The following is a 16,242-nucleotide window of genomic DNA, read 5'->3' on the forward strand; positions in this document are numbered from 1 at the left end:
ATTATATTATTATTTAGATTTTTCATTATCCATTGTTGCTGTTATATGTAAATCTGAGGTTATTTGTTGACTTATCGATGTGATATCTGGCTTAACAGATGCTATCAGAAGTTCTTGCTCTTTCTCTAAAACAATATCCATTTGTGATTGTATTTCTTTCCAAGCAAAATCAATATCTTCATCCTTGGGATCCATGCCGCAAACAACAAAACGTAAGAAATGTTTACCGGCATGTTTGGCCTGTATCATGTAGATTTTCTTACGTTCAGTAATATAATGCAACAAATCGGTAGTGCGTTTATTTTCACCTTTGGGCCGGAAGCAAACCAAACCAAGTGTTCTCTTAGTTACCACCTCGAAGCGTGGATCGGATAGTACATAATTTTCAAATCTCTCTGCCAAAGCCATATGCTTACGTATGTGAGCCCTTAAGCCCTCGGCACCAACAGTACGGAATGTAATCCATACTTTAAGAGCTCTAAAACGTCTACCCAAAGGTATTTGCCAATGTCTGAAATCAGGTATTTGTGTTTGACCCTCATATTTGTGCTTCAAATAGATGCGATCTACATTAAAACTGTCGACCACTTTATTAGCATCCTTTAGCCACATGGCACTACAATCAAAATTGACCATAAGAAATTTGTGTAAATTGAAATTCAAGGAGTCAACCATTTCCAGACCATTTCTCAACTCTGAAAACTCTTCCAAAGCAAACGCAGCACCAGCATACGCAGCATCAACATGTAACCACAGATCATGTTGATTACAAATTTTACCCAAAGACTCGATGTCATCGTATGCACAGGTACCGGTCGTACCTAAAGTGGCAATGCAAATAATAGGTATTAAACCTTTGGCCAAATCTTCATCTAATGCTTTTTGCAACATTTCTCCTCTGAAAATCAAATCATCGCCAGCTGGCAACAGACGTATGGGTACCGCTGACAACACTCCAGCCTTTTCAATGCAACTATTACTCTGATCGCTGGAATAGGCCACCAGTTTTCCTCTAATTTCACTTTCTGTCATTTCGGGATGCTTTTCTTTCATACGACGTACAGTTTGTTCTCGAGCCGCTATAACAGCCACCAGTACGGATTCAGAAGCAGAACCTTGAATTATACCACCACCGGGACCATCGGTAGTATGGAGAAATTGTTGAGGTAATTTGAGAAATTTCGCCAACCAATCCATAACAACAACCTCGAGTTCTGTACAAGCGGGACTACAAATCTGAAAGAAAAACAAATTTCGGTCAATTTAATTTCAAAATTGAACTATGCTTCAGTTAAAATGCTTATATGTATTGGATATTTTGATCAACAAATATTTTGTTGAAGGATTGATTGACTCAAAATCACTTTCTAAGACAATATTATGATAAACAGTGTGAGAATTTCGAAAAACGGTAACAAATATGTAACTCCTTAATGGTTAGTTAGATTCTAATAAAATATTAACACGGTTCCTGAAGGTCTAGAGATCCAAACATTAGGTCTTGTTTTAGTAGAATTTAAAGCTTTTAGTTCGGATCCTGTAGATATGAATTAGGCGGGGTTAAACACAGAGTTTAAATATTAGTAGATGCTTTTATATTTTTATTTTTGACTTTGCAATAAATATGCATTTACCTCATATTTAAAAATATGCATATTTAAAAAATGGTTCTGTTCAAAATATTTCTAGTATTTTTGCTAAAAATATTTACCCATACAAACTATTGCATATTACAGCTTACAGACAAATATAAAATGTTTTCACATACAATATATTACGCAGCAACTCGCTAACATATTTATAATACCCACATATATTTCATATGGCTTGCTTATAATATTAAAATATTTTCCTACACAAATTATTCGAAGTCAACAATATTGAAGCCATGCAAGCAGTAATATACGAACATGAAATGTACGCAAGCAGAGCATATATGTGCCGACGAAAACACGAAACAAAACGATAGTCGCGACTATCAGGTTACAATATTTTTACTATCAAACTTAAATATTATTTACTATAGGAAATGACTTATGGTCTAAAATTTAACATTTTATGTTGAACTTGAAAAATTATAAAATGTGAAAAATGTATGCAAGATATAACCAAATTTTATTTAGAAAATAATTGAAAACGTTTATATCTATGTATGTATGTTTTATGTATATTATGGGAAAAATGTATGCATAAAATAACCAAATTTTAATTAGAAAATTTTTGAATTGAATTATTGAATGTATGTATTTATTAAATTTATGTTTAATTTTTATGTGGAGTATTAAAATGTATGTATTTGTATTGATTGTATTATAATTAGAAAAAAATTATATAAATACTTAGAGGATCATATGAATGTAAAAATATACACCTATCCCTCGTTTTGCACGATTTCGATTTAACACGATTTTTTATTTCTCGTGTAAATCGAGGGATGAAAAATATCTCGTTTTGCACGATTTTTTTATTTAAATGAAAACAAGCTTTCGACACAATTTATTGTAAATAAATAACTAAAACAACATTTATTTACTGATATTTAACTATTTTATTAAAAATACAGATAATAAATATTATTCTGGCAACATTAATAATAGCATTAGAAAGGGAATTTCCCGTTTGTGTACTTAAACAATATAAATACTAAAATTGTACAGGTTATTTAACAGTTTTTTTTAAATAACGATAATAATCAACGATATTTAAAAGGGGATTCCTCGATTATGTAGGTACATATACTGAAATTGGTTGAATATAACTTATTTTTTTGCTTAATTTTTTGCTCATAATATTTTTGTATGTATATTTTTGGTTTTTTCCAATTTGTATTGCATTTAATTTTTAAGTTTTATGAATTTTATAACTATTTTGGTTGTGAAATAAAATGGAATTGTTTATTTTTGTTTGCTTTGTTATGTTATTCACATTAAAACAAATAAAAGTATATTAAAAATACTATATATACCAGTTTTTGTAATTTTTTTCGATTTACACGATTTTCCATACAAATTTTTTTGAATTCGTTTTACACTATTTTTTCGGGAGCGAATCTATCGTGCAAATCGAGGGACAGGCGTATTCAAATATGTATATATGTATGTAAAAAATTGTTTTTACAGGCTATATTTAAACATATTGTTTGTAACAGGATGATATGAATATAAAGAAGAAACACTAACAATAAGTTTGTAAACAGGTAGTAATGCATTAGTAGTGTCTATGAAATGATCAATAATGAAGGAAATTATAGGTATTTTAGAAATTTGTAACAGGATGGCAAAAAATTAAGAGGGGACATAAAAACATAAAAAGTTGTTTTTGTAATTTTACATTGTGAAAGGTTAAAACAACAAAAATGTATGAGTGTATTACATACATATACATGTATGTTTTTCATATGCATGTACATATACATATGTCACATTTCTATAAATTATTATTACATACTCTCAATTATCTTACAATAATGAATGAACAGGCGCGAAGAAAAAAATATATAGGTGTTAATAAATTTGCATATGCCATTGCCAACCTTTTGAATTTGCATGAGAGAGTTCTACTACAGGTCATTTTTATGACGAATGTATTTTTGCATCACACGTACATATCTTCTTCCCTCCACCAATTCAAAGGTAAAGCAAAAAATGACCTATCGTAATCCACCGTTATGGAATGTGCGTGAAAAGTAGGAAAGAAAAGTGCTGTTACAGGTCATTTTTATGACGAATGTGTTTTTTGTTATTGTTTCACACATACTTACATACATACATATGTATATACAAAACCAGATATAAATGGTGTTGCATATTTGAATATATTTTTACATTCATATGATCCTCTAAGTATTTATATAATTTTTTCTAATTATATTACAATCAATACAAATACACACATTTTAATACTCCACATAAAAATTAAACATAAATTTAATAAATACATACATTCAATAATTCAATTCAAAAATTTTCTAATTAAAATTTGGTTATTTTATGCATACATTTTTCCCATAATATACATAAAACATACATAGATATAAACGTTTTCAATTATTTTCTAAATAAAATTTGGTTATATCTTGCATACATTTTTCACATTTTATAATTTTTCAAGTTCAACATGAAATGTTAAATTTTAGACCATAAGTCATTTCCTATAGTAAATAATATTTAAGTTTGATAGTAAAAATATTGTAACCTGATAGTCGCGACTATCGTTTTGTTTCGTGTTTTCGTCGGCACATATATGCTCTGCTTGCGTACATTTCATGTTCGTATATTACTGCTTGCATGGCTTCAATATTGTTGACTTCGAATAATTTGTGTAGGAAAATATTTTAATATTATAGGCAAGCCATATGAAATATATGTGGGTATTATATATATGTTAGCGAGTTGCTGCGTAATATATTGTATGTGAAAACATTTTATATTTGTCTGTAAGCTGTAATATGCAATAGTTTGTATGGGTAAATATTTTTAGCAAAAATACTAGAAATATTTCGAATGGGAGCAATTAAATATATTATATTCATAAAATATATTTATATTTTAATATTACATACGTATGCATAGGAGAAAATATGCATTTTGGTTACTAATATATTAGTAATTTTAATCACTGGTTAAACATTCCCAAAGTTTATCCTATTTTAAAAAAATGTATTATACAATAAAAATGAAAAACGAATTCGGTGACAGACTTTAGCATGATAATAACTTACAAAGGAATAAATTTAAAACATACAAATACAAACTATTAAAAATATAGTTATCAAATTTTGTTTATCGGAAAGTAAAAGTGTTAAATAATCTTAAAAATTTGCATAATATTATAAAATAAATAATAATAAAAATAACATTTCTTTTAGTTTCAAACAAATCATAAAAAGTCAAAGATATAATTAATTAATTCACACTTTTAACACACACATAAATTTAAAACATTAATAAAAACAGATGTACCTAATATATGTATACATATGTATGTATATATTATAATCAGATGTTGTTTATGGGCCAACCACAAACAACATGGTAGGTAATACTGTCCAAAAGATGTGTTAATTGATTTTAAAGACATGAGATGAAGATGCTTGAAACAGATCAAGTGAATGAATGGAAAACTTGTTTTAAACCATAACAGTGAAAGTTCTCTCTCTCTTCTGGGATACCAATAATTTTGTTTAACAAAAGCGTATTTTGTTTTTATTAACATTAAACAAAGAAATGTTTTTTAAGTAATTTCATATTGATGGACAAAAATATATATTTTTTTTTTTACAAATTAATATTGCTGTTATAGAAAATGCTTTGTTAAATAGTTATTCTATATGTATATTTATCGAAGATTTTCATTAAATCTAATGAACATTTTCTCTTTATAGAAGATTTTTATGAAATTATCTATTTTTAAAAAATTTGGAACCATAATCCACAATACAATATGAAATATATTCAAAATTTTAGACCAAATGAAAATAGACTAAATTATAGACTCGACTGCAGACTAGAAAATAGACTAGTCTATAGACCAGACTATAGACTACACTATAGATTAGACTATAGACTAGAATATTGACCAGACTCTAGGCTAGACTATAGGCTAAACAATAATCAGACTATAGACTAGAATATAGGCAAGACTAGACTATAGACTAGCGTATAGACTAGCCTATAGATTAGCCAAAAGACTAGACTATAGACTTGACTACAGACTAGAATACAGACTAGACTATAGACTAGACTATAGACTAGACTATAGACTAGACTATAGACTAGACTATAGACTAGACTATAGACTAGACTATAGACTAGACTATAGACTAGACTATAGACTAGACTATAGACTAGACTATAGACTAGACTATAGACTAGACTATAGACTAGACTATAGACTAGACTATAGACTAGACTATAGACTAGACTATAGACTAGACTATAGACTAGACTATAGACTAGACTATAGACTAGACTATAGACTAGACTATAGACTAGACTATAGACTAGACTATAGACTAGACTATAGACTAGACTATAGACTATAGACTAGACTATAGACTAGACTATAGACTAGACTATAGACTAGACTATAGACTAGACTGTAGACTATAGACTAGACTATAGACTAGACTGTAGACTATAGACTAGACTATAGACTAGACTATAGACTATAGACTAGACTATAGACTAGACTATAGACTAGACTATAGACTAGACTATAGACTAGACTATAGACTAGACTATAGACTACACTATAGACTACACTATAGACTAGACTATAGACTAGACTATAGACTAGACTATAGACTAGACTATAGACTAGACTATAGAATAGTCTATAGACTAGACTATAGACTAGACTATAGACTAGACTATAGACTAGACTATAGGCTAGACTATAGACTAGACTATAGGCTAGCTATAGACTAGACTATAGACTAGACTATAGACTAGACTATAGACTAGACTATAGACTAGACTATAGACTAGACTATAGACTAGACTATAGACTAGACTATAGACTAGACTATAGACTAGACTATAGACTAGACTATAGACTAGACTATAGACTAGACTATAGACTAGACTATAGACTAGACTATAGACTAGACTATAGACTAGACTATAGACTAGACTATAGACTAGACTATAGACTAGACTATAGACTAGACTATAGACTAGACTATAGACTAGACTATAGACTAGACTATAGACTAGACTATAGACTAGACTATAGACTAGACTATAGACTAGACTATAGACTAGACTATAGACTAGACTATAGACTAGACTATAGACTAGACTATAGACTAGACTATAGACTAGACTATAGACTAGACTATAGACTAGACTATAGACTAGTACTATAGACTAGACTATAGACTAGACTATAGACTAGACTATAGACTAGACTATAGACTAGACTATAGACTAGACTATAGACTAGACTATAGACTAGACTATAGACTAGACTATAGACTAGACTATAGACTAGACTATAGACTAGACTATAGACTAGACTAGACTATAGACTAGACTATAGACTAGACTATAGACTAGACTATAGACTAGACTATAGACTAGACTATAGACTAGGACTATAGACTAGACTATAGACTAGACTATAGACTAGACTATAGACTAGACTATAGACTAGACATATAGACTAGACTATAGACTAGACTATAGACTAGACTATAGACTAGACTATAGACTAGACTATAGACTAGACTATAGACTAGACTATAGACTAGACTATAGACTAGACTATAGACTGACTATAGACTAGACTAGACTAGACTAACTATAGACTAGACTATAGACTAGACTATAGACTAGACTAGACTAACTATGACTAGACTATAGACTAGACTATAGACTAGACTATAGACTAGACTATAGACTAGACTAGACTAGACATAGACTAGACTATAGACTAGACTATAGACCTAAGACTATAGACTAGACTATAGACTAGACTATAGACTAGACTATAGCCAGACTATAGACTAGACAAGACTAGACTATAGACTAGACTATAGACTAGACTATAGACTAGACTATAGACTAGACTATAGACTAGACTATAGACTAGACTATAGACTAGACTATAGACTAGACTATAGACTAGACTATAGACTAGACTATAGACTAGACTATAGACTAGACTATAGACTAGACTATAGACTAGACTATAGACTAGACTATAGACTAGACTATAGACTAGACTATAGACTAGACTATAGACTAGACTATAGACTAGACTATAGACTAGACTATAGATAGACTACTAGACTATAGACTAGACTATAGACTAGACTATAGACTAGACTATAGACTAGACTATAGACTAGACTATAGACTAGACTATAGACTAGACTATAGACTAGACTATAGACTAGACTATAGACTAGACTATAGACTAGACTATAGACTAGACTATAGACTAGACTATAGACTAGACTATAGACTAGACTATAGACTAGACTATAGACTAGACTATAGACTAGACTATAGACTAGACTATAGACTAGACTATAGACTAGACTATAGACTAGACTATAGACTAGACTATAGACTAGGACTAGACTATAGACTAGACTATAGACTAGACTATAGACTAGACCTATAGACTAGACTATAGACAAGACTATAGACTAGACTATAAATTGGACCTATAGGCTAGACTAGCAGGGATGGAAAATATTTTATAGACGAATCTGCCCTTTAATGTGGTCCATATACCATAGGCTAGACTATAATAAATTTTCAGTTTAAAAATATTTCAAGTTAAAAAAAATATACATAACTTTTGTTTTAAATTTCCAATTCATGTATATCAAATTTCTATATAAATTTTCTATATTAATTCACTGAATTATTTTACATATAACATTCTGTACATAAACATACCCAACTAAAACCAATAACACTGAAACCATTTGCCAGCATATCGCCCACAATTGAGGGATACGATGAGGCTGTTGGATAGTAGGCATGCATATTTGGTGATTGCCAATGTGTAATGCCTGGCTTAATAATACGATCAATATCCTGTAAAACTTCCTTCCAATCTTGGGGTTTTTCGGGTATTTCTTTGGGTAACAGATCGAAGAGATAACCAGGTTGTACCGTTGGCAAAATATCACTTTAGTTTTAACAAACAAAAGAAAATAAACAAAAATCACACTTGTGTTAAATAGGTTCTTCAAAAATAATTTATGGTAATTTCTTTAAAAATACCAATCTCTAATGTTTTCCATATAATCAGCTATAAAATCAACAGCAGCTTTGCCAAATTCTCTGAAGGTATTTGCATCCATTTTTTAATTGCTTTTATGTTTATATTAACTCCACACTTAATATTTTTTTTCGTTTTTATTTGTTTTATTTCTTTTAAAACCAAATCTTGAATATAAAATTTTAAATTTAGTTTTTAACGTTGGAATGGTTTAAGTACGACTATTAAGGTTTTAACTTTCGTTGGCTCTTTTTATAAATTGTAGAAAAAGATATAAAAATGCAGAGAGTGAATTTTAAATAAACAGAAATGTTAATAGTTATGTGTGCAGCGAGGAAAGTTTATATGTATGTACTTCATTTTTAAGATAACATTACAGTGGACTAAAAGTTTTTTAACATTTCTATCTAAAAGGTAACGGTGTAAAATATATTACTGCTAACAACCATGTTATACTCTGATACAATTCTTGTTTGAAATTTTAAATAGTTTGTGGTAATAAATTGATTTTAAAAATTACTAAAATATAGATAACAGCACTGTTTAACAAAAAGGTTTATTTGTTTCTCCTTTCCGTCCTGACTATAGGCAAAACTATAGACCAAACTATAGACTAGACCTATAGACTAGACTATAGACTAGACTATAGACTAGACTATAGACTAGACTATAGACTAGACTATAGACTAGACTATAGACAGACTATAGACTAGACTATAGACTAGACTATAGACTAGACTATAGACTAGACTAAGACTAGACTAGACTAGACTATAGACTAGACTATAGACTAGACTATAGACTAGACTATAGACTAGACTATAGACTAGACTATAGACTAGACTATAGACTAGACTATAGACTAGACTATAGACTAGACTATAGACTAGACTATAGACTAGACTATAGACTAGACTATAGACTAGACTATAGACTAGACTATAGACTAGACTATAGACTAGACTATAGACTATACTATAGACTAGACTATAGACTAGACTATAGACTAGACTATAGACTAGACTATAGACTAGACTATAGACTAGACTATAGACTAGACTATAGACTAGACTATAGACTATACTATAGACTAGACTATAGACTAGACTATACTAGACTATAGACTAGACTATAGACTAGACTATAGACTAGACTATAGACTAGACTATAGACTAGACTATAGACTAGACTATAGACTAGACTATAGACTAGACTATAGACTAGACTATAGACTAGACTATAGACTAGACTATAGACTAGACTATAGACTAGACTATAGACTAGACTATAGACTAGACTATAGACTAGACTATAGATAGACTATAGACTAGACTATAGACTAGACTATAGACTAGACTATAGACTAGACTATAGACTATAGACTAGACTATAGACTAGACTATAGACTAGACTAGACTAGACTATAGACTAGACTATAGGACTAGACTATAGACTAGACTATAGACTAGACTATAGACTAGACTATAGACTAGACTATAGACTAGACTATAGACTAGACTATAGACTAGACTATAGACTAGACTATGACTAGACTATAGACTAGACTAATAGACTAGACTATAGACTAGACTATAGACTAGACTATAGACTAGACTATACTAGACTATAGACTAGACTATAGACTAGACTATAGACTAGACTATAGACTAGACTATAGACTAGACTATAGACTAGACTATAGACTAGACTATAGACTAGACTATAGACTAGACTATAGACTAGACTATAGACTAGACTATGACTAGACTATAGACTAGACTTTTTTTTTTTTTTTTTATAGGACGTAGTGATAGTACACTATCAACTAGTGGCCCCACGAATACCTCCCCGTCCCACCCCGGTACCACTTTCGCATTTCATCGGGGCAGACGATTTTATATATCGCTATCCTACTCCCCCATCCTCACATGAGATTAGGGGTTCGGCGTTGCGATCAGATCTGCATTTCATTATATGTGTGATAAAATCTTGACACTTCATCCACGTTTCTTCGGATTTCAACATTTCCGAAACAATGTTTACCGGAGTTAATATAGTTCCAATATATTCATATAAAGATCTCCTCATTTTTCTTCTCGCTCCAATATAAGGAGGTCAATGGGTGGAATTCCGGAGAGAACTAAAGCTGCACTTGTGGACACAGCTCTGTACGCTGATATTACCCTTAGGGCACTAACTCTCTGTGGTTTTAACAGTTGTGTGATTACACACTTTCTTTTCAAAGCTGATGCAATTATAGGTGCTGCATACAGCATTTGTGAGTGAACTACACTGTTTATGAGCTTCCTAGTGGAGTCTTTAGGTCCGTTTATATTTGGCATAATTTTTGTTAACACATTTGCAGTTTTTAGGGCTTTGTCTCGAATGTTCTGTACATGTATATTGAAGTTTAATCGATTATCTAGAAGAACTCCAAGATATCTTAAACTTTTGCTAAAGGTTATACTTTTACCTTGTATTCTTAGTTTTGGAGCTATAAACGATCTACGATTTTTAATTAATATCGACTCTGTTTTTTCGGCCGCTAATTTCAGACCATGCTCGTTTAACCACCTATCGCAGCGGCTGAGGCTATCATTAGTTATTATTTCCAGAGCTTGTGGCAAAGTATGGGAAATAACAAGTGCTACATCATCGGCATATCATATACTATAGACTAGACTATAGACTAGACTATAGACTAGACTATAGACTAGACTATAGACTAGACTATAGACTAGACTATAGACTAGACTATAGACTAGACTATAGACTAGACTATAGACTAGACTATAGACTACACTATAGACTACACTATAGACTAGACTATAGACTAGACTATAGACTAGACTATAGACTAGACTATAGACTAGACTATAGACTAGACTATAGACTAGACTATAGACTAGACTATAGACTAGACTATAGACTAGACTATAGACTAGACTATAGACTAGACTATAGACTAGACTATAGACTAGACTATAGACTAGACTATAGACTAGACTATAGACTAGACTATAGACTAGACTAGACTATAGACTAGACTAGACTATAGACTAGACTATAGACTAGACTATAGACTAGACTATAGACTAGACTATAGACTAGACTATAGACTAGACTATAGACTAGACTATAGACTAGACTATAGACTAGACTATAGACTAGACTATAGACTAGACTATAGACTAGACTATAGACTAGACTATAGACTAGACTATAGACTAGACTATAGACTAGACTATAGACTAGACTATAGACTAGACTATAGACTAGACTATAGACTAGACTATAGACTAGACTATAGACTAGACTATAGACTAGACTATAGACTAGACTATAGACTAGACTATATAGACTAGACTATAGACTAGACTATAGACTAGACTATAGACTAGACTATAGACTAGACTATAGACTAGACTATAGAACTTGACTAGTTCTGTTCTGTTCTAGTTCTGCTCTAGTTCTGTTCTAGTTCTGTTTTAGTTCTGTTCTAGTTCTGTTCTAGTTTTGTTCTAGTTCTGTTCTAGTTCTGTTCTAGTTCTGTTCTAGTTCTGTTCTAGTTCTGTTCTAGTTCTGTTCTAGTTCTGTTCTAGTTCTGTTCTAGTTCTGTTCTAGTTCTGTTCTAGTTCTGTTCCAGTTCTGTTCCAGTTCTGTTCTAGTTCTGTTCTAGTTCTGTTCTAGTTCTGTTCTAGTTCTGTTCTAGTTCTGTTCTAGTTCTGTTCTAGTTCTGTTCTAGTTCTGTTCTAGTTCTGTTCTAGTTCTGTTCTAGTTCTGTTCTAGTTCTGTTCTAGTTCTGTTCTAGTTCTGTTCTAGTTCTGTTCTAGTTCTGTTCTAGTTCTGTTCTAGTTCTGTTCTAGTTCTGTCTAGTTCTGTTCTAGTTCTGTTCTAGTTCTGTTCTAGTTCTGTTCTAGTTCTGTTCTAGTTCTGTTCTAGTTCAGTTCTAGTTCTGTTCTAGTTCTGTTCTAGTTCTGTTCTAGTTCTGTTCTAGTTCTGTTCTAGTTCTGTTCTAGTTCTGTTCTAGTTCTGTTCTAGTTCTGTTCTAGTTCTGTTCTAGTTCTGTTCTAGTTCAGTTCTAGTTCTGTTCTAGTTCTGTTCTAGTTCTGTTCTAGTTCTGTTCTAGTTCTGTTCTAGTTCTGTTCTAGTTCTGTTCTAGTTCTGTTCTAGTTCTGTTCTAGTTCTGTTCTAGTTCTGTTCTAGTTCTGTTCTAGTTCTGTTCTAGTTCTGTTCTCGTTTTGTTCTAGTTCTAGTTCTGTTCTAGTTCTTAAAAGCCCAGCAGTACTCAGGTTATTACAAATTAAAAAGCATCCGATTGTATGCTAATATATCAATAGGAAAATTGAATGAAAAGCATAAAACTAGCATTCGATTCAGATCAGTATTATTCCTATCCAATTGTAAAATTAAATGTATTTAATTTTGTTCGCTTACAATGCCTGAAGGATTGAACTAATCTGCAAAAGGTGTTAGTAGCATAAAACTAACACTATAAACTAGACTATAGATTAGACTATACCCAAGACTATAGATTAGACTATAAATTAGAATATAGACTAGACTATAGAATAGACTATAGACTAGACTAGAGTATAGACTAGAATATTGACTAGACTAGAGACTAGACTGGAGGCTAGACTGTATACTATATTATAGACTAAAGAAAAATTTCAATGAATTTTCTCTGTGGTCAATTTTCTATAAGCAATTTTTTTAAAATTTTAAGAGAAAACAAATGCTCTCAAAAATTATGTAGCACACACTTACCCAGCTGAAACCCAAAGCGCCTATACCGGCTATAAGTAATTCACCAATAATAGAACCTCCAGATGATGAGGACGGAAAGTAGGCATGAAAATGGGGTGATTGCCAATGAGCTAAATCTGGCAAAATAATATGTTCTAAATCGTGTAAAATAGTTTTCCAATGTTCAGCTTGTTCCGGAATTTCCTTGGGTAAACTTTGAACCAGTGAAAATGGAGTAGTTGTGGGTAAAACATTGCTGCAAACACAAACGGACACATTTTAATAAGGCAAATGAGATTTACACAATTTTCATTTAAACATCAGACTTACCGCTCTCGTATAGTTTGCAAATAATTGATTATAAATTCTATGGAAGCCTGACCAAATTCCCGAAATTCATTTGGATCCATATCCATGTTAAAGAATGTTTTTTTTTAATTTTTTATTTATTTTAGTTTTATTACGAATCGCTGTTGATTTAAGTTAACCGTTGCTGTTACAATTCACTAATGTATTGAGTACTTTTCGGAAACCCCACTTGACTTTAAAAGATTTGGTCAGCAAAAAACAAAAATTTACAAATTATTTTCACCACACACTGCCGACTATGGTGATGATGATGAAGTAGATCTCAATGTCAATGAAAAATTATTGTTAAAGAGTGTTAAACTATTAAAATTGTTTATTAAATAAATATATACTTGTATTTAACCATTGTTTGTTTGTAATTTTTATTGTCTACTCTATTTCTTTATCAAAATTTGATTTAGTCTGTAATTTACAATACACAGCGACACTCTATAATAATTAATTGTGTAAAATTATGAAAATTTTATTGCACCCATTAACCATTACAATAACAACAAAGAGCTATTATGCGTTTTAAGGTGAATTCATATTTTATGCTGTTGCATTCAAAAAATAATGATAATACAAATTTTTAGTTCTTTTAATATTTAAATTCAATTTTTCGTATTTGAATATTAAATTGTTTTCATTTCAAAAATTTATGTGATGTCTTTATTAGTGTTGACCCCCAAATTTTAATGAATTGTATGCAATTTTATATGACTCTGACGTCATTGTTTACACAAATTTATTACCAAATATTTGTTGTTTAATTTTGTTTTGATCAGTTTTGTTTAGATTTTGTTTTTACGAGGTCATGTGAAAATTTAAAATTGAACTGCAAATAATAATATGTTATTATTAAAGGCCTTAAAATATGCTACACATTTGGTTAATTGGAATTAATTAAAACAAAAGGCTCTCGATTTAGCGATGTTTAGAAATTCCAGATTTATTTCCAAACATTTTTGATTGTGACCCACTTTGCATAGGTAAACTATACAATAAGAAACAAGAGTGCTATATTCGGCTGTGCCGAATCTTATATACCCTTCACCATAGTGTATTTAAAAACTCATTTTCCCGACTAGGTATATCATTATTATAGCAATAGCAAAACATAATGAACAACAACAAGGCTAAACGATATAAACACACAAAAAACAAAATACACAAGGCAGTTAAACCAACAGACATCCAAACATACGAAACGAAATACACAAAAAAACAAAAACAAAATACACAACGCAATGAAACCAACAGCCATCCAAACATACGAATACACCAAGAAAACAATATACACAAGGCAATGAAACACACAGCCATCCAAACATACGAAATTGAATGCACCAAGAAACAAAAACAATATACACAAGGCAATGAAACACACAGCCATCCAAACATACGAAACGAAATACTCAAAAAAACAAAAACAAAATACAAAGGCAATGAATAAGCAGTGTTGTTGTTGTTTATTTTTTATGAAATTTTCAGAGGTTGTCACGGATTTTTGCTTATATCTCTGTTGTTTATGAACGGATTTTGCTGATTTTAAATAGGAAACTTCTCGAAAGCATGTCTGATAGAATTATTGAAGATTTGGATCCCGAAGATATCTGGGGTCTTCAGAAAACTGATTTTAACAGATAGACGGACAGACAGTCAGACAGACGGACATGGCTTAATCGACTCCGCTATCTATAAGGATTCAGAATATATATACTTTATGGGATCGGAAAATTATATTTTGGAAATTACAAACGGAATGACAAACTTATATATACCCTTCTCACGAAAGTGAAGGGTATAAGAATCATGTAGTTCCCTGTTGGAGCCTTAAGGAGATTCTATCAACAACCATGAGAGTCAAAATCCTTTCCCGTAAAAGTCAGAGCCAGGGCATAATCTGAATTTTTCGACTATTCTCTTGTTGGTATTCAGTATCGGAAGGTCTTTTTAACATTACCTTCAAATATTTATGTAAAATAGACTTATGTGATTTCATTTCCGTCGCCTTTGACCAGACCAGTCAGCCATAGGTCTGTTTATGAACGCTCTGTACATCCAGTGCACATTTAAGGTTTGAGTTCCCCGATCTTTCTGAGGGTTTTATTAAAAGAGTAGAGACTTACGTTTGCGTCCTTTATAGGGTTCTATAGTTGAAACGAAAAGTCGACTTTTCGACTTTTTTCATTTAGTTAAAAGTCGACTTCTCGACTTTTTGCATTTTATGAAAAGTAGATTTTTCGACTTTTTTCATTTAATTAAAAGTCGACTTTTAAACTTTTCGACTATAAGTATTTTATAAATAGTCGACTTTTCGACTTTTTTCGAATTTTTTCGACTTTTCAATTTTTTTCGACTTTTCGATTTTTTTCGAATTTTTCCGACTTTTCGATTTTTTTG

General features: G+C 31.1%; 1 protein-coding gene across 1 annotated transcript; it reads right to left on the reverse strand.

Moving 5' to 3' along the window:
• LOC119607392 (3,4-dihydroxyphenylacetaldehyde synthase 2) lies at window positions 1–8,958 on the reverse strand. The gene is made up of 3 exons (XM_037961275.1): window positions 8,742–8,958; window positions 8,412–8,646; window positions 1–1,236 (listed from the first exon to the last, which is right to left on the reverse strand). The coding sequence occupies exons 1-3, from the start codon at window positions 8,819–8,821 to the stop codon at window positions 10–12; spliced, it is 1,542 nt and encodes a 513-aa protein (XP_037817203.1). The 5' UTR covers window positions 8,822–8,958; the 3' UTR covers window positions 1–9.
• Between the last annotated feature and the right edge of the window lie 7,284 nt (window positions 8,959–16,242).

The sequence above is a fragment of the Lucilia sericata genome, unplaced genomic scaffold, assembly GCF_015586225.1.
Source record: "Lucilia sericata isolate MDLA Ls3-8-SP2 unplaced genomic scaffold, ASM1558622v1 Contig000691F_arrow, whole genome shotgun sequence".
Classification (NCBI taxonomy): Eukaryota; Metazoa; Arthropoda; class Insecta; order Diptera; family Calliphoridae; genus Lucilia; species Lucilia sericata.